This window comes from Ischnura elegans, chromosome 5 (genome assembly GCF_921293095.1).
Source record: "Ischnura elegans chromosome 5, ioIscEleg1.1, whole genome shotgun sequence".
Lineage (NCBI taxonomy): Eukaryota > Metazoa > Arthropoda > Insecta > Odonata > Coenagrionidae > Ischnura > Ischnura elegans.
The window spans coordinates 50,077,468-50,103,826 of NC_060250.1; the positions used below are offsets into that span (position 1 = coordinate 50,077,468).

Sequence of the window (26,359 nt, forward strand, 5' to 3'; positions counted from 1 at the left end):
AAGCTTACTCGTTCACTCGGTGGCGGGGATCGAGACCAGAAGCCACTCGGGCCAGCAGCCGGCTGATTGTGTCTGCTACACGTGGCCAGTGCTTCTTCCAAAATTCGACCCCTCGGCGATCCGGAACCTTCCTTCCGCTTAATCACAGCCCTCAGCCTTCTCGGGTGCGTTTTAGCCGTAGCGTGCATCACCTTGTTCTCTCCGTTCTGTTCTCTGCTGACTTGTTCGTTGTTTTTCTGAGACCTGTGCTCTCCCGTGCACGGCCTTTTATCCATTCTTCCCCTACCCAGCGTTCACCGCACTAACGTCGTCTGCAACGCACATGTAAACTGACGACGTTAGCGGGGACTGAGCGAACTAAATTCTTTTTTTTTCATCTCTCACTTGTTCAACGAGGCACAAATTTTGAATTGTAAGACAATACCCTTGATACCAAATTTATCTTACATAGAAAAATATAAATAAAATTTAAACCACTTAACAAAACAAAAATACAAATAAGGCGTTTCGCCACAATATGGACCAAGGGAACTGGAGATTTTGTCACACTCAGGCATGTTTTCACTTTGACTAGTCAAGGTCAGACTGGAGAGGAAGGGAATAATAGAAGTGAAGACACCGGGGGAAGAGGAATTAAGAATTAGTATGAGTTACAGCCTGTCACTCGCCTGTGTAGACAGTTTGCCATAATCCTGGTTTCCTATAACCGCTGCTGTGTGATGGTGATCATGTGCCAGTTGCCTTCCTTTTACCGAACATTGAGGTGTACGATCTGACTGACTGACAGTGACAGTTGCATCCGAGGCAACTTGTGCAAGACACGACTACGAGGCTTGGTGCCAGACAGTGTAGTTTCCGATGTCCCGCAGTGGTTTTGACTCATTCGTGAAACCACTTTTCTGAACCCATGATCTCGCAGCTACGGATGCATGGTTTTTGGAGTACAGCAGACTCCCGATTATCCGGGTGCGGATTATCCGTGCATGATTTTTCACTCTTCGTTGAAATTTTTCGCGATCTTTAAAAAAAAAAAAAATCGCCGGAGTTCCGTATTTAGTAGGATAAACTTAAAGCCGTTTCACATTAAATGGGTGCTCATTGTGTCATCCGTGGTGAGGAGTAGTGAATATAAATTCGTCTAAAGAGAAAAATGTCCAGTTCCGGGACGACTATTTAGCCTTAACTCTAATTTCTTCTCGCTACAGTTTTTGCGAAAATAAATTGAACGAAAGAATTCTAGCTTACGTTAAAAGTCAAATGCAAGTTTTGAAATCATCAGAAATGGATGGATTTACTAATATAATGAACAATTAGAATAACAAGAACACGCACAGTCGGAACGCGTCACAAGCGACGACATGGGGGTAGAATACGACCGGCCGCAGGGAAGGGGCTAGGCTGGGCAGCGGAAGCACGAGGAGAGGGGGGAGGAGGAGGGGGCTTGGAGGGGAAGGAGCGCGTTTTCTTACGACTGCTACGAGGTTATACAAACGTTCGTCTCTTGACTCCTCCCTTCGAGTTAAAGAGAGGAAGGTGTTCCTTGAATAAATGACTCGTGCAGGAAGTGAAAATAATTATGACGCTCATAAGAAATCAAGAAAGCAAAAAATAAAGATGCATTTGTAGCGAAAACATCTTAGCGATTTTTTCGTGCAGCCAAATACAGGAACTGGTGTTTCTTGGATAAATCGATAAATGAAAGTTATGGTGCCATGCTTAACAAATTTTTAAAAAGTCAGAAATGCGTCGTGTTTGGACTCATTCTTTCTTATACTTGGTGCACGCTACTATTATCGAAGTCATATGGAGGCAAAACCGTAATTATGGAAAGTTGCTTACTGTCAGCGAAGAACACAGTGGGTGACTCATGCTGGCAGCTTGGTTCATATATTGGGGTCAAGGAAGTCAGGTTGCGTGAATAGAATTCTACTGGAGAGGAGGGGAAAGACTTCAAAAGATACATTTCCTATTGCCCTCAGGTAACTTGAAGCTTTTGCTCAAGGCTAGTGAACCTTTCTGGGAACTTAAAGTAATATGATATTTTATTTTGAGGCCAATAATGTATCACCTTCGTAACATATGATCCCTGCGCGAAACATAATCTGGGGTGACTTGGGCCTGTTGGATGGTCTTAGAAAGGTGGAAGGGGTAAAAGGGGTAGGTTGAGGCCTGATGAAGAATGGAGGGATGAAGTCGTCCTAAACTTCGTAACTTAGTGATTACTTTTTGCTGACACGTGTGAGTAACTGCCGGCAGCAACATATCGATTAAGGCTTGAGTGTTGTGGGTCTCCCGCAGTCGCGGCTTATGCTTTGTGGTTCTCTGTTGCATGTGCCATCGTTAATTAGGTTGTCCGGTGAACAATTCATCCACCTGGAGGAAGTAGCATGGCTGATAAACGCAAGAAAATTGTGTTGACTGTAAAACAGAAACTGGAAGTGATTAATAAACTAGAGAAGGGGGAATCGGTGATAAAGATTTCCAGAGATTATGGCATTGGATGTCAAACAGTGCGTGATATTAAAAAAAATAAGACCAAGCTAATGGAATACGCTAGGAACTGTGACAGTGGCGCAGGACCATCAAATCGCAAGACAATGAAAAGTGCATCATACGAGGAGTTGGACGCCGCAATGCTTCAATGGTTTACCCAGAGGAGAGCGGAAGGCACACCTCTTTCTGGTCCAGTTGTCACAGATAAAGCAAAGTTTTTCTACAAGCAACTGGGCTTCGAAGGCGAGTTCAACGCATCATCTGGGTGGCTAACAAGATTTAAAAATAGACACGGCATACGTGAAATAAGTATTCAAGGAGAACGACTGAGTGCTAACAATGAGGCTGCAGTAGCGTTTCGGGAAGAATTTCAGCAGTTTGTGACTGAAGAACGGTATGACTCCAGCCAAATTTACAATGCTGACGAGACGGGGCTATACTGGAAATGTCTGCCGTCTAAAACGCTAGCGTTCGTGCAAGAGAAGCATGCACCCGGCCACAAATCCTCCAAAGAACGATTGACAGTAATGTGCTGTGGGAATGCTTCCGGGAGCCATAAACTTAGATTGTTAGTCATTGGAAAATCGAAAAGGCCTCGATCCTTTAAGGGCACTGAAGGAAGTCAGCTTCCCGTTGATTACTACAATCAAAAGGGAGCGTGGATGGACCGAGAGATATTTGAGCATTGGTTCCACTCAAAATTTGTTCCCCAAGTTCGTTTGTTTTTAAAAGACAAGGGATTGCCTCCGAAAGCAGTGCTACTCTTAGACAATGCCCCTTCCCATCCGAATGAGAAAATTTTAACGTCAGACGACGGATTAATAATTACTAAGTTTTTACCCCCAAACGTCACATCAATTATACAGCCAATGGATCAAGGCGTCATTGCATCAATGAAAAGAAATTACCGCGTTGGTCTTCTGCAGACCCTATCCATTGAAGATGAAAATTTGATGAACTTCTGGAAGAAAATGACAATATTAGATGCAATTCACGGTGTATCTCAGGCCTGGCTTTCGGTGAAACCTATCACACTAGTTCGTTCGTGGATGAAACTTTTGCTAGACCTCGAAGGTGATTTCGAGGGATTTTCAGAATCAGATGTGAGTGATCCCAACTTGGGGGAACTAGTAAAAATAATGAAAGGGTTCGAAAATGTTGATGTAGAAAACTTAAACGAGTGGTTGGAGAGAGACGAAAGTGAATCGGGATTCCGTCATATGACGGATGAGGACATTATTAACGCCGCGATCTCTACCGGAGTGGCGAGTGAGGAGGGGAGTGAAAGTGACGAGAGCGGAGAGGAGGGGAGTAGCGACCGCATGACTCACAGCCAAGCGCTCACCTGCGTAGAAAATTTGCTGCGCTACATGGAACACTGTAATTACGATTATAATGACGTTATTGCAGCAAAAAAATCCGTGTTCAGGTGAAGAAAGCTGTCAACGAGTCCTTAAAACAAACTAAATTAACGGACTATTTGCGAAAATGAATATACGTATGATAATTTTGTGCATATTACGGAAAATTTAAGAAATAAAATGGAGTTTGGATTATCCGTGTTTTTTATTATCCGTGCACCCTCTCCCCATCATTAGCCCGGATAATCGAGAGTGTGCTGTATAATGATGTTATCGCCTCTTAAAAGATCGTGGTTGGGAAAAGAAAGCTCCCAATGAGTCCGGAAAGCAGTCTGAAATAACAGAAATTGTGTGTTAATAATAATAAATTGTTGGATTTATTTAAACTATGAAAATTACTGGAAATTAAAGTGAAAGTTTGGATTGTTCGTGCCGCCTCTCTCCATCATTAGCCCCGGATAATCAGTAGTTTGCTGTACATCATTTCCAAGGATATACAACACACTCCCGATTATCCTTGCTAATGATGGGGAGAGGTGGTGCAAATACAGTGAAACCTCGGTTTGTGAACGCCTCTGATAACGAACAATTTGAATAATGACCAAAAATTTTGCTAAAAATTTGCCTCGGATAGCGAAGAGATGTGTAGCGGCCATGTTTGTGTTTGGTGCTGTGCGATCCCAAATGGATACAAAGTAATGCAATGTCTACAATAGTAAGCCTATAAGTAATACAATGTAACACAATACCTATACATCCTGTAACTTTTACATGATAGCGAGTCAATAGGAGCTAAGAACCAATTATTCCTATTTCCTTTATTTATTATGGGGAAAATTGTTTCGGATAGCGAACATTTCGGATAATGACCAGCTTTCTGGAGTGGATTGTGGTTGTTATCCGAGCTTCTACTGTAATCGGAAAGCACAGATAACCCAAACTTTCACTTTAATGTCTTGTAATGTTCATAAATTCTCCCGTGAATAGAGCTAGCACGCGATTGTGCCATTGTGCAGCAGCGCTTTTAGGCTATCCACGCCAGCAAGTGCCTGGGTGTGACTCATGCAATCTCTACTTCTTTCGTCTCTGCCTCCACTTTACCCGCTGCCGTCACTTCTACGTATCCCTTCCTCTCCAGTTTGACCTTGATTGGTCACGGCGTAAACATGCCTGAGTTCGTCGAAATATTCGGTTTCCTTGGGCTCCATTTAACCGCATGCGACACCACAGCAATAGCAGTGAAGTTTTCTCGGGTTTTGCACCGGGTCAGGTCCTCCATTTCTCCTTCCAAAGGAGAAATTTTCCCAGTGCAAAACCCGAGAAAACTTCACTGCAATTGTACGCCGGGAAAAAACCAAAAATTATACCACAGCAATAATTGTGCATTTGCAATATGAAACATACATTTAAAGATCATGGATAACATTTTTCTTAACTTAGGGTTGGTTAACAGTTGAAGAATCTTTTAAAATTGATGAAGAATTTTTTTCCCCGCCTCTTATCGTCGTTTTCAATACTAGAGCAGGCATCCAAGTAAAGTACTGTCCATTTTTTCTCTGTGGATCTTTCGCATGATAGTGCATTGCGGGTGACTCCCGTAAAAGTGATCACCGCGGCTAGTCCCGGTATACTTTAAACTATTTAAGTAAACTTGAAACATTCCTTGTCAGCTGGCAAATAAAATATTTCTGTTTTCTGAAGGGGTTGCTAATGGAAATAATGAGCCTGGAGTTGCTTAGCATTCAAATACAGTAATTCTGGTGATTTTGTGTCCGATTTTATTTTTTATAAAGATCGCAGAAAACATTGAACGGGAGTGAAAATCATGTGTGCATGATCCGCAGCACGGATATTCCGCAGCCAGAGAGTCTGCTGTATCAATTTTTTCTCAGAATATTTGAATGAGTAGTAGTAATTAAATGACTAGTCTCATTTATGCATCCAGGGCCCACAAATATACATGTTACTACACTTTCCACGCGAACAAATATACCACCGTGTGGATTTGTGACGTCAATATTTTGTTCGGTAAAACCCATCCTGAAGTTCGCTCTGAGAAAATTGCTTGGTAGTGTAACTGGCTAACATGTCTGACTGGCAATCAAGAGATTTGGGTTCGAATCCTGGCTAAGTCAAATATTTTTTCATGGCGAACTTCATCTTTTGGTGTGCTTCACTTTGCACCAGTGTGCATGACTGCATACAAAGTCACTTGTTTCATCCAGTGCTTTGTTAATTAATTGTTGACTCATTTCAGAAGTGTCCTTTTACATTTTTCTCTTTCTAAATGGTCACTGGAAGTGCAGTGGCCATGTTGGATGTGCATAGGGTCTTAGGATGAAATCCTGGAGAAACCTATTATAAATTACAGTAAAAAAATTTGTTGGTTAATGAGGTCTAGCCCAGAGAAAACACTTTCATTAAATGAGTAGTGATGTGCCCATACCTGTGGTTCTATCTTGAATGAGTTTGAAAATTTGAGCTTTATGAATTCATCTATCTAATTTTCAGAAGATTTCAATTCATTCTTTGGTCTGCTGTAATCAAATGAATGTGATCCATAGCCATATGTTTTGAAGCCAACTTTTTGTGGAGAGATACGGTGGAACAACATATCTAATGATCAAGGAAGATATCATTTTGGCCACAAATTATATTATAATTGCTTACTACATGTGTGTCGATTTTTATTTAACCATTATCAGGTACTGAGTACTAGTATGTAATTGTAATAAAATTTGTGGCCAATACGATATCTTCGTTGATCATTGCATATGTATTGCTTTATTTGTTCAATCAATAAGTGTAATGATGGATGGTGTGATGAGAATGGCTGATGAAGCTTCTGTGAAATTAATTGTTCATTTCTACTTCTTCCAGGGAATCAGGTGAGTGGCAGAACTTGCCGAGATCTGAGAGGGAACAGAATGAAGGAAACTTCCAGCGTATTGGAATGATTGCAAGGTTAGTAAATTTTTATGTAGTTTTTATGCATATATTATGCTCTTGATTTTCTGGCCGGAGTGTTATTTGTGTTGTTTTCTCCTCATCTTGGAGGCTGAGGAGCATTTACAGTGAAATCTTGTTTGACTTTTTTGTAATGCGGTCTGGTCAAGGAGGTTGTAAATATTTGGAGGCGCTGTATTCCAGTTTTAAGCGTGGTCATAATTTTGCCATCTTGGTTTGACAATTTTCGGACTTAGTCTCAAGCAGTGTACGTATATAATCAAATATTCTATTCCTTATATTGCTTGTGTACTTTTTTCTCCTCTGATTTATAAAATGAAAATCCAACTGTTACTTCTTGATTGTCGTTGGAGTTCTGATCGTTCATCATACTACTGTGTATATCAAACTGTCCATATAGTTATATCGTGGTGATAATATACGTGGTGAACATACTTTCGTACTACTATTGTGACCGGTCCGCTATCATAAGATTTCCATTGGCTGAAATCTTATTAATTACCATTATTTTTCATATTAGAAGTGCAGGGGAATGGATATTTTATGCTTGTAAAATGTCATTTTCGGCTAAGCTAGTTTCACAGCGGAACAGTGGTGCTTGACAATAATATTTCCTTGGAAAATATATTCGAGGCATATTTTCATGAAGTCTTCCCGTAATGAATCGAAAAAAGGTTTACTTTGTTCGTTTGCGATAGTTTATTTTAACGTAAAAACGATAGTGACCGAATATTTCACCAAATAATTAGCATTGTCTCTTATGGGATTATCAATGTTTTGGTCAAAGTAGGCTATCCTACCCAAGCACCCCCATCCCTGCCACACTGCACTCAACGCTCGGAACCAGTGGTGACCCCTCCAGTATGTTTACAACCTCCTTGGGTTTGGTATATGAATGTGATTTGTGGGTTGCGTAGTCACAGGATGAGAAGAGAGTTCACATAAATTGAAGTTGTGAGTCACAAATATAGCAGCTGCAATGGATCACTGTAAGGGCATTTTGTGAAATTAGGAGAAATTATGACTCCGGTAAAATAATGAAGCATGTACATGGCACATGAATCCTCAAGTGTGTGTGAGTGGCTAATTCACTGATGGATACGTCCTCCCAACCACTTCCAGGAGATATGGAGAACTAAAAGTTGTACTGAGGTGTGGGATTTGAAATAATTTAAGAGTTAAATCCTGAAATACTCAACTTTCTGCACACCTGCCCTTAAAAAATTCTGGTTTTTCTCCTATCGTCAACGGCCTCCCACACCTAAAGTAGTTGTGTGATCTTAAAATTAGTTAATTATTAAGATAGGGAGAAGATTAGTGATTTGTTGTTTTTGTTTATTTTCCATTAACCCTTGGTATCCTGAGTAACAAGTCTTCGGACCTGAACTTTGACAGGCCAGGCAAACATCCTGCGGGTGTATGCAACCCAAGTGACAAAATTGAAAAAGTTATCCATTGACTCCCAGTTCCACTGAAGATTAGGCTTATTAATGAGATTTATTATTTTTTATTTTTATTATTTATTATTTAGATCTTATTAGATTGTTATGTATTGGCAGATACTGTCAACTGGCTGTGCTTACTTGGGAAATATCAAATACTCTCCTACAACTTGATAATTATCAAAATGAGTTCTTTCCTGTATTGGCATATTGATTTCTGGTGTAAGACCTCTATTGCCAAAAGTATACTCATGGTCTAGCATTCCTCTGCATTGGGGTGTCTTTTGGCAACAAAATTTCTTCACTAACCATGCATGTGTCTTTGGATTATGCACCCTCAGCACCTATATTATGGATTTTTTTGGATAAAGAACGAATAAATGCCTGAGAAAAAATGCTCTTCCTTTTGTTAATTTTTCTTTTTTACATTTTTTAACTTTAAATCAAAGGAAATGGTTTGGTTTTGTGTCTGTTTTCTTCTACTGTGTAAAGCAATAGAATATCCTTCCATTCTAAAATTAGCAGATGCATACATATTCAGAGGTTGCAATTGCAACTGCGTTGACATTTTTCTCATACCTCAAATTGCAAAATTTTAATAATGTTTTGTATAAATTATTATTGAGGAATCAACATTAATGTTTTTGCATCACAATATTAGCCAGGACTTGTCTTACATTTCAGATTCGACAATATTTTAGGGAGGGAAACAATTCACACCTTAAAGTTTTTAACATCGGAAATAACATCTATATTTTCACATCCCACGATGGTGGATCGAATTGCTTCAATGCTGAACTACTTCCTTTACCATTTAGTTGGGCCTAAGAAAAAGAATTTCAAGGTAGGTATTTTATAATGTTTTTAAATGGGCTACTAGTGTGTGAAGAAAAGCAAGGTGTCTATATTTTTGAGCTATTGACATTGGATAGCTCAATCGGTGTTAATTTTTTGAGTGTTCTAGCTTATATGAATTTGTATGAGTAAGGAATTGGATTTCTTTGCTGTAATTAGTTTATTTTAAAACAGTTTTTATGCATCATATGAACCATTCTCTCCAAAATTCCTTTAATTAAAAATGTTCTTTAAATAATTATTGGTAAGTTGATGATTCTCACTGTACCTATGTGGTATACAATCATAATAACTACATTCTCAATTACCATACGTCTCTGATTAAATTCCTTCCCTAGTTTTTTTTTTAAACTCGATTTTTGGAGAAAAAAATCAGTCTCAGTAAAACCTTAAAGCTTGAGATGCTCAACATATTTAGTGCTCATGGTGTCCAACTAAGTATATTTATAATCAGATCATGAAGTTCTGTGCATAATGTGTCAATTTGTATTTTCAAAAGCATTCTCATTTATCGAGTTTATTTGAAATGATTTCTCAGCACTTTAATTTATATTGAGCTTGTATAGTGAATAAATTTATAGTTCCTTTTCTTGTTTCACTAAGTCCCACACACAGGTGGATGAAGAAGTCCCACTTTTTACAAATGAATTGCCATTTCCTGTTAACGCATTTTTGCCTTGTAGAATATCCCACTTTAAAGGAAGGCATACTGAAATGAGTCACCCTTACAAGAAAGTTAGTCTCTGAGCAAGATATGTTTTCAATCTCTTCTAAGCTGTCATAAAACATTGTGGTAATGTCATATTCATTCTAACATGCTGAGATCCATAAAAATATAGAATTATTTTTGCCCTCAAATTCTTGTGTATAAATCTATCATAAGCTCTGTAACTCCTGCAGAAGAACACACCTACTCCCACCCCTGCCATGGGCTGGGCAAAACCTATCTCTGGAAACGTGCCGGGAAGCTTCCACTCCTTCTCGCTACTCACCCCTTCACAGCTCTACCTTCGACCCTTCCTGTGTTCTTTAGTCTCTGACGGTTTTCTTCTCCATCTAGTGCTGCAATACTTGTGCAGCTAGCATGCGATTGCTTCTGTTTTACGAATGGGATTCTGATGGAAATGATAAGTGCGGTGTATCCTAGCATTAATGCTGTAATACCGATGATTTTGCGTCTGATTTTATTTTTTATAAAGATCACGGAAAAACTTGAGGGAGAGTGAAAATCATACATGGATAATCCGCAACCCGGATAAACTGAAGCCGGATAATCGGTAGTCTGCTGTATAATCGTGGAGCTTGAATGCTTGAGCAGAAATCTCTCCTTAACACCTGAGTTGCTCTTCTTAGACTATACGAACATGCAAACTCCCACCCCTGTCATGCACTGAGCAAAACTGATCTGAAATAAACTGGGCAACTCCTACTCCATGTAAATCAAAGTAGTTGTTGTAAACCCATCGGTGGGTCATACTGCAGGGAATGTGTTACGCTACTAACATATCTTCAGCATCATAAAAAATCTAGATTTAAGAAGCACAATTATGTAATCAAGAGAAATTCTTACAAATAGAAAATCAACTTCCTGAAAACAACCTTGGACACACATTTCCCACTCAAAATGGACTGACAGTTAAACAATATATTTATCAAATTCTTAGGGTCCATATGAACAAGTTTTCGCTTAACATCTGGGGAGAAAGAATGGAGTTGTATTTTAGATCACTGTCATACTCTTATGAATGGAGAATGAATATAGCATAATGACTTTATGTTATAGAGTTTTCTTGCAAAAAAATACAAATGACATTACATTGTCTTATGCATTTTGCCTAAACCCTGAAATATAATGAGGAATGTCACTATGTAATTACTGTCATACAATTATAGCTTGTTAGGCTTCACCTATGATAATCATAATCATATAATATTGGTAAATTAAAATATAAGTTGTTTGAAAGAAAATTTCAGGAAAAGTTTTAAGGCCTTTTCAAGCAATTACATTTTTTGCGCTGGTGTAATATTTTGGGTCTTTTTCTAGGTAATGTCATAATACCATATTTGATCATCAAGTGATATTATTTCTTCTAAAATATGTTAATTAATTGTATTATATGTTACTTTGTTACCAGGTAAAAGACCTTGCAGAGTATGAATTCAAACCCGCCAATATTGTGTTGGATATCTGCCAGATCTACACACATCTAGGCTCCAGTGATGCATTTTGTTTGGCGGTGTCACAGGATGGGCGATCATATAGTCCTCAGTTATTTTCCTTGGCAGAAGATGTTCTTTGTGAGTATGATTCTTGTTGCAGAACTAGGTAGAACCTGCTTCATAAAACCTGATAGAATGCATTTAAAGTCAAAATTTCGCCTCGATACTAGGTACTGAGTGTAGTTTTTTAGGCTTGTGGCCTTTCATCGGAAGTATTACATACAGTGGAACCTCGTTAAAGCGAGTACGGGCTATAGCGACACTCTCGCTATAACGAGAGATAGCCGATGCACCGTCAATTGACCCTATAATAAGCGTGTTAAAAAATTCGTTTTTACGACACCCTTTTGGTGCTGCCTCTCGCCATAGCGAGGGTTTCACCGCCGGGAGACTTTCATCAAGACTCCTTAATCTCTGTATTTTCTAGCGATCTGTTAGATATGAAGTTAATGGAGTGCTCAGACTCAAATTTATGTGGTAAACTGTCGTTCGATAAATAAGCAGTTAATTTTGGTGAAAATATTGTGGCATTAGCATTCGCGAATGCTTCATCTTCTTTTGTCCCTCGGACGGCAGAAAGCAGTCGGCAGCATACCCGCACGTCCGTGAGTTGCGTGAATAGAAAGCATTTGATGGCAGTCACCATGGCCAAAAAAACACCAAACACGTCTAAGTGAGAAAATAAAAATAAAGGAGTAATATGAGAGTGTCGAAATTAATTTTTCTTCCTATTTGCTCTGCAAAATTAAAAAAACAAAAGCGCCCAAGGAATGCAGACGATGAAGAGTTATAAGGAGCTTTGTTCGGATAGTTTTGCCCACTCAAATCTGCGGGAACTTCAGAGAAAGGGGCTACGCCTAAGCCTAAAGCGGATTATTTCAGGGATAGATTGCGAATCGAGAATTTCAAGAGTGCGGAAGGTTGATTATACTAAAGCGAAGTACCAAAGCGTTATCTCCCCTCATAATTGCTGGTGATGCCTGCGGTGTAAACCCGAAGTCGTGGAAGAAAGGACTCCGATCGCAAGTATCTTTAGAAGTATTCCCCGCGTCATATAACATAGACGAAACGGAACTTTTTTACATACAACTCCTCGACAAAACCCTTGCAGTATGAGGTATTTCTTGCAATGATGCCCCTAAAGGTAGGTAGTGCGCCTTAGCGATGATGTAGGATGTACGAAGCAATGATACTCAGCGTGAATTGCCCGGATGGACGTATTTATTCTCCGTTGCGGATTTACAAGGGTGAACTATTCGCGTCAGTGGTCGGAGTCGTACTGGCGCTCTCTTTTGTCACGTGGGTAGCCGAGCATCCCCTGGTGGCCGCTGGAAGAACTCGCAGAACAACTAACTCTCGTTTGCAGTGCCGTGGTAAACTCGGTGTATTACTTCAAATACGTCGCGAGCGTAACACTCAAAAATAAACTTTTTTTCAACAACGGCAATTTTAATCACATCATTTTTCAAGCTTAGCAAACTTTTTCCCGTAGATTATGTAGGTATTACATTATTTGATAGAAAAAGTCTTCCAAGGCGGGAACGTTATACAACCTTCCACCGTTTTCGCCTGTAGAAACAAATGCAATGCGTTATTTCACTTCACTGCCGCATAACGTACAGAAACAATAAACATACACCAATGGAAACATTTGAGGCATTAAATAACCGCGATACTGTTTTATCAATTAATTTTTGAATTTTCAGTGGAAAATACCAAAATAATAGAATGATCACGTAAATGAACTAATTAAGTGCATAGAAAAATGGCTTCGTCGGTTGTGCATTGGCATAATGATTAACGAAACAATGCTTTTCATGATTTTTATTCAGTGCGGCGCTTATAAATTGTTTGAATAGTTAGTCATTGTTTAAGTAAGGAAATTTAGTGATGCAAAAAAACATCGCCTTTCGTCTGGATTTATGCTTACGTTTATCGGATAGATGTTTATCTGTCGCCGCACCACTTCCGTTCCTGTATATCTGTTCGCAACAGGTATATTGGCTATTATTTGCTCCACCTCCGGTAAAGCGACAATTCGCTATAGCGAGTGTTTATTAGTACACCGTGGGGTGTCGTTATATCGAGGTTGCACTGTACCTTAGTTTCAGTGTTAATTAAAATCTCTGTCATTTTTCATCCTTCATATCTTGTCCTGCAAACTCTTTCATTTCTTTTTGCAATGAATATTCTTCTATAAGTCTAATTTTATATTTTTATGACATGAAAAAAAATCATTTTGGATGCCACATCTAATATTAATTGCTTGTGGAGAAACACTCGTAATGTAAATGGAAACTGATATTGGATAAAAATTCTTGGTTGTGAGGCTGAAAATATGACTGCCCTGTATGTCTGGTTTTTGGCCATTAGATGGTCTTAAGTATGTGTTACCATATTGTAATGAGAGGATACAATGGATTTTCATTGTGTAATTATCTGTCATGAGAATCATTAAGGTGTTGGTTAAAAGTTTTGTCTGAGTGGAACAAATCCCTGATAATTAAAAAATAGTTATTGTTTCAGGCATGGCTTTATGGAATCTACTAAACATAATGAAAGGAATTACAAAGTTTTATTTACTTTTCATTATATAAAAAATAGTTATTTTTGCTAAACCTACCTTATATTTTTATTCTCAATCTAATAAGCTACATATGAAGTACTTAAATTCACCCATGAAGGAGTGTGCTAATATATGCTTGTAGTTTATTTTTGTAAATTGTCATAATTTGTGATTAACTTAAAAATTATATTTTTTTTTACCAGTGCGTATTGGAGGTGGAGGTTTGATTGTTGAACTTCAGAATGTTGGAGCTCGTGTTGCGCAGTGCGCTTCTCAGCAGCGGTCTCAAGAGGAACTGCTGTCGGAGGCACCAGATGATTTCCTTGATCCGATCATGTCTACACTGATGCTGGATCCTGTGGTCCTCCCTTCATCACGCACTGTGGTTGATCGGTCCACTATTGCAAGGTAAAAATAACTGACACCAGGGGCGCAGCTAGGAATTAAGGCTAGGGGGATTTCAGGTGCAACTAATACTGAGGGGCTTGGGGTATTGCATACCCGCCAGGGTAAGTGGGAGGTGGGTAGGTAGGAAAAAAGTTAAGATAAATGGTTCAAAATGGTGATTTTAATGGTCCTCTGAGGGATATTTTATTAATCCTCACACTATTCTATAAGCAATATTAATCCAATTAAGTAAAATAGATTAAACTTAAAAATTTCTGTGAGCTCTGGGGGGGGGTTTATCCCCCAAAACCCCCCCCTCGCTGCGCCACTGACTGACACGTACAGTAGAAGTCAATGACAATGAATATGGTCTATAGCGAGGGTAGCTATATGATATTTTTGTGCTAGTTGGTCCATGTAGAAAAGCACAGGGATATCTTCCATCTATGATAAGTGCTCTAGTCCATTTCACTGAGAATATCGTAAAGGATGCATAACTCTCAGGATAAACACACACTAAACTTCTACCACTGAATGATCGAACATTTATTTCAGATGCATTTCACCAATGTTAGGCGTCACAATGGCAGATAAATGAAATCTTATCATCCCCTTAAAATTTACTGAAATCATCTCCTACTGCACATCTTATTTTCTTGTCTGGGAACTGCCATGAAGCTAGATGCAGATGAAAGCAATATCATTCTCGAATGTTCAGCAATTCGTAATGCCCCACAGAAACACAAGAGGCTTCTGCAGTGATTATTCATGTTTAAGGAGTCTTTTGGGCCTTCTTTCACTAACTCTTGCAAATAATGTGTGGAAAATGCTACAATCGCTTGGATGCAGTCCTTAACTGATGGTGCTCAGCCTTTGCTCTCTCGTGACTGCTCTGATAGCAATGGATTCCCACTAGGCAGTCTGGCATGCGGCTTCGTATTTCCTTCCCATGGTGGGTAAGTTTGCTTATCTCTTGGATAGCTTTCAAGACACTCCAAGGAAGGAAGTTATTCTGCTAAGCCTTGCGACTGGAATGGCAAGGTAGTATCTTGAGCTAATTTTTTTTAGTTAATGTGTGGACTAAAATATGTACCCCACATTCAATTGTTATATATCTGCTGTTTCCACCAACTCAAGTGAAATAGGGGTAAATTATGTCAGAAATGCGTTGTGTTTGGTCTTATTCTTCTTTTAATTTTGTATGTGTGACTAACTTTACAATCCTACAGAGATATAATATGTACTAAAAGTGAAAATTTGCTGTTAGGTTATTTGTACTCGCTAGGCGACTTTTCCTTCTGTACCCAAATGTCAGCAATAGGGATTAGCCAGATAGGTTGAGTGGTACCTGCTGTGGGTTAAATCAAGTTGAAGGGGATGCTAACCCACCTTCTCATAGGAGCTGTGGAAGATAGTTGGTGACTACAATATCAAGTTTTTTTTTATAGATTCAATCTAAAGAGGGCATTCCTTCAGAAAAATATTCTGTGAAACAAATCCAAGCATCAACTTTTTGCGGTTTGCATTTATATCCTTGAGATTAAAATTCAAGCAAGATTTAAAGGAGAGAGTAGGAATGGATGATAATCTCCCAGAGTTAGCGAGAGAGTGGATGTCCCATTTCCAAGATGGTCTGACACTTGGGAAGTGAGCATGTGAGATTCTTTGTCCAATTTCTGTATTTGGAAAATTTTATTCTGAAGACCATGTGTTTCATTTCACAGACAGCAATAGTTCTGCTTAGTTTTGTTGTTCATCATCGAAAATAATCTGCTGGCTTACAAAAAGTCCACACCTGAACGATTCGAACAAGTGCCCTCAGACAAAGGAAGGAGGGACACTGGATACCGGCACCTCTGTTTTGATGATTTGACACAGTTGACACTTAGCTGTGTCGCCATTTATTTTGTGAGCAATGTATGGGATACTTGCAAGATTAATGCCTATTACAGGCCATAAAACAGTTTTTGTCAACCTAGAAATTGTCTATGAAGTAGATGGTTAAAAATAGCCTATTCCATGTAATTATTTCTCCTTTTTGTATTCTTGCTCTTGGTGTTTGAATTACTTTTTAAAAATTGCTACACATTTTGCCTCTAGCCCCAATACAAGCATCAAGGGTTATGATTCAGGCGGCTACTTCATCTTTGCAACATGACTCACTTTCTCCCTTATACAGTGGAACCTCGATTTATCGTTTTTCAGGGGGATGGATGAAAAAAACGATGAATGCGGGAAAACGATCAATGCGGGAATGTTTGTCCGGGTTGCCTATGTCCTAGGAAACGCTGGATTTTTGCGAATTATGACATTCATTAATGGATTCAAAAAAGATTTTAGCTGATTACAGGAATATTATTCCTTTATCGAAACACTTAATTGTTGATTCGGATTATATCTCTTTCAAATATCCTGAAGGAACACGCCGCCTTGCTAAAAAAAATGTTTCACTCCACTCGGAATTTTCACTGCTATAATGCATTTCTGTCCGATGTAAAAATTCTTATACATCAAATGCCATTTCAAGTATACGTATTTACGAGAGAAATTGCGTGTTATGCCTCAAACAACTGATTTCGCCGTCGCAGTGATTGGTTATAGGATGTATCAAGAAGGCCAAAAATAGTTTATTATGTGAAATTTTCCTTTCGTGCAATTAAATTTTTAATATGATTGACGCAATGTGGCGTTAATCGTCAGCGGCACGCCCACCTGATCCTCGGCTTCATCCCACTACTTGTTTTCACCAGGGATCTCGCTCTACCGCCACCCCTGCCGTCATGTGCTAGGGGACATACCGAGGCGTTCTGTAATATTCACGCATTTCTAGCCCGGATTCTTTTCTTCGTCTTCAATTATTTTCAGTCTATCTTTTAAAGTTCTCACATGTGTCTTCGGAAGGGCCACGGTCCAAAGACGAATAAAAATAAAACTAATAAAAATGAAACCGGACTCTATTGAATCCACACGTAAAACACTCGCCGGTTTTAAGTCAACCCACCCTGGAAAGTACGGAACCACTCGTACGAGGTGAAGTTCGGCCCTAATGGTATCGCGTACGGCGTAAGCAGAGCTTACTGCAGAGGGCGACGCATGACCATAAGACTGCGCAATTTTTTTTTATTCTATGGAGAAGGCAACTTACTCACTCTTTTGTAACAATAAGTAACGTAGCTCTAGATGAGCAGATGAATTCATATTGCTAGTAGGGAGAAACAAAATATCCTGAGAAGACATCGCTTCGTTAGCACCTCAGACAGGTGAGACTTGTAGCATAACTCGTAAATTGTAACCAGACCCTGTTTTCGAAAAAAATCAGCATCAACTGCCGTGAAGCTCACTATCAGCTGCGAGGATATCGATATTCGCCAGAAATCACCATCGTATTATTCCAACTATTTCCTTGCTTAAAATGCTTAAATAACGTAAGTAATATGTCGTGTTTGGTATCGTTCTTTTTTGAATTACGTGTACATCACTAATATCTCAATCTAATAAAAATATAATACCAATTGCCGAAATTCATTTTTACACACCTTTCGGGCTAATCGGTGATTCATGCAGCAGTTGACCTCCAGAAGTGGGGATCTTTGAAGCGAGTCAGCTAAAAAAAAGTCAGCGGTCGAGAAAGGGGGAAGCTTGAAAAAGGTTTCTTTTGTTCTCGAGTAACTTGATATTTTCTTTCGAAGCTAAGGTCTTCGTAATACGATCCCTGCTCGAGCTGGGACCTTTTTTTATTTCGGAGAAGAGGAAAGCTTCAGATGGGGAGAGGCGAGTGCTGAATGGAGGGGGATACCGGATCTTGGGAAATGCGATAATGTAACTATCCCACGGCGCTCAGCTTCTCCCTATCGTATTTCAATCTCCTGGGGAAGATTCAAACTTTGTGTCTGTCGTTATTAGCCATAAACAACACGTTGTAAACACTTCGTCTTATTTTTGTCAAACGATGGATGCGGGAAAATTATACGACGGGACCACGTTCTTCGAACGATCAATGCGGGAAAAAATTACATTGTCTTTATGGAACTTAATTTGGGACCAGGAGGGGCGAACGATGAATGCGGGAAAACGATCAGTGCGGGAACGATAAATCGGGGTTCCACTGTATTTTAACTGAATTCTTTTGGATTAGATGGTCCTCACTAATTCGGTGGTGAGTATCAGTGGTGAGAAAGATGCTCTCTCTTTATTGGTCCATGCATGACATCCCACGGTATCTTCAGAGGGCCGCTACTCAATATGCTTTCAAACTGGGAATGTCTTCAAGGATGATCCCCTGACGCCCTCTCAAACCACAGCTGAGGTTGCGCATTGTCTGCCTTGTATGTACGAAGTCCCCTCTCATCAGAGGCTAGACAAAATTTACAATTCAGTTCCCCTGAAGATGCATTCTTTTCTCCATTCCTTGATCAACCTCAGTGCAGCATAGGAATCCTAGAAAGGGTATCTTGGTTTTCAAGAGGTTTCTCCCTGTGGCTTAGAGCTTATTCCTTCAATTTTGAAATTTATTATTAGACTTTCTCAGTTGTTTTTAGTATTTTTGTATTTGAAGTATTGTTGCTTTTAGTTCAGGATACAGAAAAGTATGACATGTGGATAGTTTTTAGCTAGGATATTTTTCTACGCTTCTGAAGGGGATGACTGGAGCGGTTCATATAAACATCGTTATTTCCTTTGATTATTTAGCCCATCCTTCATCTTATATTCGTATTGCCCATCAAGATTTGCTAATCCTTGACCCTTCAACTCAGTTTAATTGGTTTTGGGAAGCATTTTTTGTGTTTGCCTGGAAATGCTCTAACCCTTGGGATTTATGCATATGGCTAAGCTTAGTGATTTATTGTACATTCCCATTGTGTGTGCATCGGTATTTGTTGTAATGTTTCTTTTCATGAATTTTGGGACTGGAACTCAGGTTCTTATTTCATTGCATTGAAAAATGTGAAGTATCCTTTATCATACATAAGCATACCCCTTTGGTCGGGACCATAACTTAACTTTGTAATAACGATGTTCATATTCACGAGAGTCTACTTTATGTATTTTTTATGGAATGGTATTTCAAAATAAATGCACATAAATTGGTACAATATCAGGTTTAAGTAAGTGAATTTATTTGGCATAACTGGAAGATATATTTTTTCATGTTTGAATCAAATCTGAATGAGCTTCGTGTGCATAATATAATTAACATATCTGAAGGTTGTATGAAGTGGTAATCAGTAAATATCAACCTAACATTGTGATTTTCATAGAATACCATAAGAAATGAACATATTTCTGTGACTTGCTAGTAATAAGATGAATTTTTGGTATGGTATAGTAATGCGGTTGACTCAATCATGTGTTATTTTCTATGCTCAGACATCTCCTAAGTGACCAGACGGATCCCTTCAATAGATCTCCACTCACTTTGGACATGGTGAAGCCTGCTGATGAACTTCGATGCCGAATAGAAGCGTGGATCAAAGAGAAAACAAATGTTAAGGCTATGGAAGAGGATTCGAGAGCTGGGACTTCATTCAAGGATGACGATGGGAAAATGAGCACATCTTAATGAGAATTTGTTGGTATGACTTTCAATTGTGATCTTCAGGCCAAATGGTTCCGGGACACTAGGGTGTCCTGTTCTTCATTTTACTTTTTTCCAACCTCATTACTTGTAAATTTGTTTGTGAAGAGTGCTTAAAACTTGATTGAGATCACTCTGTGAGTATTCCAGTGCTGAATATATGGGGGTTTCACCAGGTTCTTCAGGTAACTGGATGAGAAGCTGTTTTGTGAAAGCTCAGTTTTACATTTAGCTGGAGGAATATATTTGTAATGTATTTATAATAAACCACTAGCCATGGTGCTCTGTTAGAACGAGCTGTTTGTGATGGTTTTTGATGTTAAGCTCAAAAAATTATCTGTTTAGCATTCATATCTACATAATGATGAACCTCTTTAATACCTTCTCAAGACAATAGCTGTCTAAGCCAGGAGGCAGGAATTTACTGGAATTTGTTTTACCCTTTTCTTAGAGTGTGGTGCTTTCTTGAGATGACATATTGCTTTAGTTCGGAAATGAGAGTAATTCAAATTTAAAAAAAATCTTGTCCCAATCATTTGTTGAAGCAAATATGAAATTGTTAGCTAGTCACCATATTATAATGGAAAATGTGTTTATTTGACTAATAATATTATGTTATCATAAAGAGCTATATATTGCTATACCTCAGGATGATGAAGGTAATGTTGATGGTGAAGTGGCTTAAATTGAGTCCATGTGCATTGAAAAGTGCTATTTTAGCATTGCTGAAGTTTGGTTTCCAGAAATTTTCAGAAACAAATTACAACAGATCCATCAACCGACTATGCTAGTCATCCCTGAAGTGTCCAAGAGTTTTATTTTTGTTACTTTTTTAGAATCATTCTTTTATGACAGAAGAAGTGAAGCAAATTGGATGAGTGTATCCTGCGAGTGTAAATATTGTGTGGAGGAACTGGCTGTCTCTTTCTTGGAAAACAATTGTTTTCTCATGCCTTGAATACATTACTGCCATCGATTCTCTTGTGTATGTATTGTATGTGTCTTCATCTGGAGAGTTAATGAAGGTCTTCTGAATGGTATGGTGGCCGGTGAAGAATGTATTACTGCAATGAGTTGAGGAAAAAATAAACCCTTGCTGTGTTTTGTAGATATGCGAGAGGGGGAATTTGGTGTAAAAAGTGTTAGGGTCATTTAGTGTCTGGTAGCTGTCTTGTTGTCTTTGGTTTAGAATTGTATATGTTTAAGCATTAGTGTATAGAGTCCAACTTTGGATAATGACCAAAACTTTTACCAACTTCCAGTAAATAATTCACTATGGTCCCACGACCCCATTATATTAATGATTTCTCTTAATTTAATTTACTTTCATGTCTCATCTATTTACAATATATGAGAAATGCTCTTTTTTCGCTTTATTTTGGGAATAATATTATTGCATTTGATGATGAAAACTCATGAGGCATGTAAATAATTGATGTAATCATGGTCTGGGAATGGTTGAAATGAACACAGCATGGTATTTTATATAATTTACTTAAAAAAAATAATAAATCCATACAATAATCAGTCACTCACTCATTAGTGAAACAATACCATTCATGTAACATTTAGTTTTTTTTTTAATAACCAATTACCATATTTGAATTTTGGCAAAGTCATAACTTCTGAAGAATATCCTGATTATGTTTTGGTGAAAAATTGACTAAGTAATCTCTTTCACTCAAGTATTAGTCTCCATCCAACATGATACATTCAATAAGGAATTTTCCTGTTGCCCAATAGGCATAATTAGGCTCCAGTTTGAGTAATTTCACAACCATGCGATTTGATTGAGAAATCAATTTCCCAAATCACTAAGTACTCTTTAGCAGAGTCCCCAAGTTATTTTAGTCTGCTCAGACAACATTTAGCCTAATATTGACATGAATGTCATCATGTACACCTTCAGAAATGTGCTGTGAATGTTATCACATGCTTTTGACTATTGACATAAACTGTTAAAAACATCTTTTAATAAAATTTTCAAACAATAATATAATGATCTCTCCTCACTCCTCCATTCTCAACAAATAATATCTGCCATCTGGGGTTCTGTTTCAGAACTACGCAGATGAAATCACAGACTCGCATCGTCATAACAGCTATGCTACCAACAGTAACTTTCGTGGATATTGCTCTATGCACAGGATATGTGATCAATTAAATACTATAATCGATACTTTAAGTTTGTGCATTATCTGAAGGCAGTAGCTGCATTTTTTTTAATTTTTAGTTTTATAAAAAGTTTGTTATCGATTCACATTTTTCTTGAATTCTCAGTAATTGTTTAACAATACTGCTTGCTTCATGGTTAGTTTGTATCACACTTGTGCATTTCTTGTCATTTAATTTGAGATTCAATTGAATTTTCTACTAAGTGTAACCTTTACATTTACAAGAAAGTCTATTGCTGTAGTTCTTCAAATATATCTCAGTACAGGAGATATAGCTCTCTAACATAAGGGGGCTCAAGTATCACAAAATAATTCTACCATGCTCTGCAAGCTTCATCTTTGAGTTGGAAGGCTGCAAAAATTTGCAGCCATAGGAAGCCTTGTGGTATTTTAAAGGAAGTTGAATGGAATGCATGCTTTGGCTCATGGTCAGGTCGTCCTGGAAGGAAGGCTGCCCCTTATATGAGAAAGAACTCTGGACCAATCCAACTGCCACATTTTGGAAATCCTGGAGGTGGGGGAGGCATCTGATCGTCACGACCAACATGAAGAATCACATTCAGACCCCAGGAAGAGTGCGAGACATGCTGATCATGCAGTAGCCAGTACCCTGTTGAAATATAATTAATAGAGTTTTTATCAGAGACAAATTTGCTTTGAAGAGGTGTCACTAAGGAGTTAAGTAAATGCCATTCTCTTGAAATTCCAAGAATAAGCTATTTGAATATATTTCATGAATTGGCTCTAAGAAATTGGTCTTTACATTCTTATTTCCAGAAATAACAATTGCAAATCAAAATGTTGACATAGGCTCTCATGGTCTTAGTGTCGGAAAAATATTTATTTGAACTTTTATAGTAATTTCACTGCAACAAAAAACCGATATAGGGCAATAATACCATATCATAATAATTGCAATATAAATGAAAGTACCCACATCACCTTACTACTTCTTACTTATTGACAAATGCATGGTGAATTTCAATCATAAAAAATTTGAATTAGTTACATGAAATTTGAAATATGGGCAGCACATTTTGGGTTAACATAAACGAAGGTTGAATTTTCTGGATTCTGTACCCTTATTTTACACCACAGTACATATTATCCTTAGGAGTCCTAGTAAGTCCACTCTTTTGTTGTTGGATGGAACCCTGATGAGTAAAATATTTTGGAGGTAAGATGGTCCCACAATGGCACCTCTGGACAGGGACAACCCATGAGAGAGAATCAGTCAAGTGTGACAAATATTTTTGGGAAGGGGCATGGACTTGAGATTGCTTAGGACCTGTAGGAGACTAAAGAATCTCAACACATTTGCTTCAGAGCTGAATCTCCCTAACTCGGTTCAGACTGGTGAGATATTGCGGTAGGTCACAGGTAGAGCCCAGCGATGTGCTTCCCAAACTCACCAACTTTAACTTGGCAAGTGGTGGAAGGCTTGAGCCTTGAGTTAAGTGTAGCTGTGCTTTACCACATACTCACTTTGGTCTACTGCCTAGAATTCACAGATTAAGGCAAATCAACAACTGAGCACTCCTTACAAAAGCCTGAGGGCATTCCTTACAAATTTGTTTGGCTCTAATTTGTTACTATGTAGTGGGAGTGTTCTTTAGAGCTGGTAAAAGTGAGGCATTATTTCCTGGAAAGCTGGGAGAGTATGACTGTACCCAAGAATTGGTCGCCTGGTGTAGCTAGGCTGTAGTTTTCTGATTACTCTACCAGTGTGTGAGCTCTTTGTCCACTTCTCTGTCAAAAAAGTGGAAGGGAAAATGACTCGAAAGTAGCCGACCATTTGGGGCCAAATATGGAAGCTATTTTGCTGGGCCCTAGTCTTGGGCATGCCAGGGCCGGATTTGCCCAAAGTTACGTTATAGGCACCTCTCCATTGATCACCTCTCCTCACTTGAGCCCCCCTCCCCGATTTTAATGATAAGGCCATTTGCATGACGTAAGGTTCAGAAAAAGGAATAAACAGTATATGACTGACAGCATAAGTTTATGCTTGAATTTTTATGCCGGGAAAGCAAAGAATTCAATATAAAAAAAACAGCTTGGAGTTAAACTACATGAAACAGCTTAACTTTTATGCAGCTAATACACTTAATCGATACCCTTTCCAAAAATAATGTCTAGCCTTAATTCATACAACAAAAAAGAAGAGTACCTAACTTCAAAAATAAAAAACATTACATACTGCTGTAACTGAATGAACTGTGGTAGTACAAAATAAAGTATAAATTAACTAATTTCAAAACACACGAAGAGCACTGGTACGAACTACATTTTCAACTGAATAAAAGCCTCTAAAATATAAATACAGCTAACTGCATATCTTTCTGCAATATCTTCTAGAGAAATTACAGTGCAGATTAAAAATATGAATGAAGACGTATCGGGGCCTGCCTCAAGCTCAACGAGAACTACTTCAAAAGTTTCCTTTTTGTCTTCTTTTCGGCAAATTCATTAATTATGGCATCGCAGTTCAAGTTTTGTTATAATCCTAACTTAGCACATTTAATGCCCTAACAAAGAGGGCACCTGCAGCCCGACGGAACCAATAAGCCTGCTGACGGGGTTGCCCTTCGTGGTGCCTCTAGTACAGATCATTGTCGGTTGCCTAACAGAAGGCACCCCTTGGACTGTGATGCCCCGAGGCATGTGCCTATTTTGCCTTACGGTAAATCCGGCTCTGGGGTGAGCATCATGCACAGTGTGAACTACCCGTGCGTTTCTCTGAAGGGTCATCTTCTAGCCACACTGCCTAAAAGTGCCACCACAATCGGAATCCTCCCACTAATGAGAGTGGGCAGAGGGAACTGTTGAAAGATTGGACTGCCACCGTTCAGTCCCACTGCAGCAAGAGGCTATGCTGGAGGCCCTTTCGGTACAGTGCCTCAAGAATGACCTCACTGCCTGGACTTGGCTATCTTCGGAAAATCATAGGGAGTTTCTTCTCAATTGAAAAATCTTTCCTTTTCAAAGAAATGATAAATTATGGTTTCGCTAGTAATGGCCCACGTCACCCTAATGACGGCATTGGAATTTCTCTATTCTACTCCTTCCACCACTACCCTTTCCTAGGAGTCACTGGGCGGCGGTGCTTCCTTTCCTTTTTTCCTTCCTTAGTCCTTTCTCTTCTGAGGTGTGCGGGTGAAAAGTGTCGGACTTAAAGACCCGACCCTCTGGAGTGTAAACCATGGGCACGCCCTGGGTCCTCCTTTCCACTACCTGGACTCGGCTCTGCTAAAGGGCTCCTTTACCATTTTTTTTATTATTTTCAATTGCAATGGAGTTTGGAAAATAAAGATAAACATGTTCTTCCATTTTTTGATCGCTTGCCTACTTCTCGAACTATTCCAGGCTAAATATTGACGGGCTGGTATAATGGTAGTATAGTATTTGATAATATGTCTGGAGTAACAAAGATTTCAATTGAGGAAACTTTGCAGCTGCATACCTGCATCATGACAATGATGTAGGTATGCTGCTGCTGAAAGTGTTGGTTCACTGAAAAGTTAATGACTGACACTACTGACCCTTGCATAGTGGCTAACTGTTTCTCCTCTACTTCTTGGCCTAGCCCATTCTTCTCACATGCTTTGCTGTCATTAACACTCTTTTGAGTGATTCTTTCTGCCAAGGATCGGGTCTCTCTGAACAACTTAATGAACCAGAAACTTATTGATGTCTACATAACTCATGAAAAATGGGTGGGGACCTTTCTGTTTTTGGTAGAGCCCAAAAAGGTATTATGAGAAAATGGCCAAGTGAGGAAGACTATTGTTTCAGTTACAACATATTTTTCCCATCCACCAACAGAATTATCGTATTAAAATGCAATTTTGGATTGCAGTGAACAACCCCATTTCAGGGACTCAACATGAGACAGGCCAGTGTCTCCTGTTGAGTTTCATGGAGGAGCCACCTGCCATGTGAGTGCCACCAAGGTGGTGGGAATCCCATTTTTTTCAACTCTAGTTTTCAAACTCAATTCTGATGTAATATCAGAGTGTGGGTACCTGTAACACACTGAATATATGTGGTTCGCACAAAATAGCATGGCAATGGGTTTTCTCTCATCATAATTGGTGAGCTAAGCTGTGTATGGTTGGCCATTTTGCGTAGCTCCACCAGTCTGCCAAGAGTGTGACCTAAGGGTCACACTCTTATCACACCTGTGGGTCACACTCTGCCTTGTGATTCAGCAAGAACCACTGGTAGGTCACACAACTTCCAGTCGCACTACGTAGGTTACCTTGTATAGTATAGACACAATGAGTTTCATGTCTCTAACTTCTCATTTTTCAAAATAGTTA

The 26,359-nt window shown here is 38.9% G+C and overlaps 2 protein-coding genes across 3 annotated transcripts in view; one reads left to right on the forward strand and one right to left on the reverse strand.

The window, feature by feature from the left end:
* Nucleotides 1–21,860, forward strand: part of LOC124158863 (ubiquitin conjugation factor E4 A) — a 32,225-nt gene extending 10,365 nt beyond the window's left edge. The window contains exons 6-10 of the mRNA XM_046534253.1: nucleotides 6,735–6,818; nucleotides 8,948–9,107; nucleotides 11,254–11,416; nucleotides 14,108–14,312; nucleotides 19,659–21,860. Of these exons, the coding sequence (XP_046390209.1) occupies nucleotides 6,735–6,818; nucleotides 8,948–9,107; nucleotides 11,254–11,416; nucleotides 14,108–14,312; nucleotides 19,659–19,851 (805 nt within the window). The 3' untranslated portion in view covers nucleotides 19,852–21,860. The remainder of the gene's footprint in view (nucleotides 1–6,734; nucleotides 6,819–8,947; nucleotides 9,108–11,253; nucleotides 11,417–14,107; nucleotides 14,313–19,658) is intronic.
* Nucleotides 21,526–26,359, reverse strand: part of LOC124158864 (laccase-2-like) — a 124,296-nt gene continuing 119,462 nt past the window's right edge. For both annotated transcript variants that reach the window (XM_046534255.1, XM_046534254.1), the window contains exon 11: nucleotides 21,526–22,650. In XM_046534255.1, coding sequence (XP_046390211.1) covers nucleotides 22,499–22,650 — 152 coding nt within the window. In that variant the 3' untranslated portion in view covers nucleotides 21,526–22,498. The remainder of the gene's footprint in view (nucleotides 22,651–26,359) is intronic.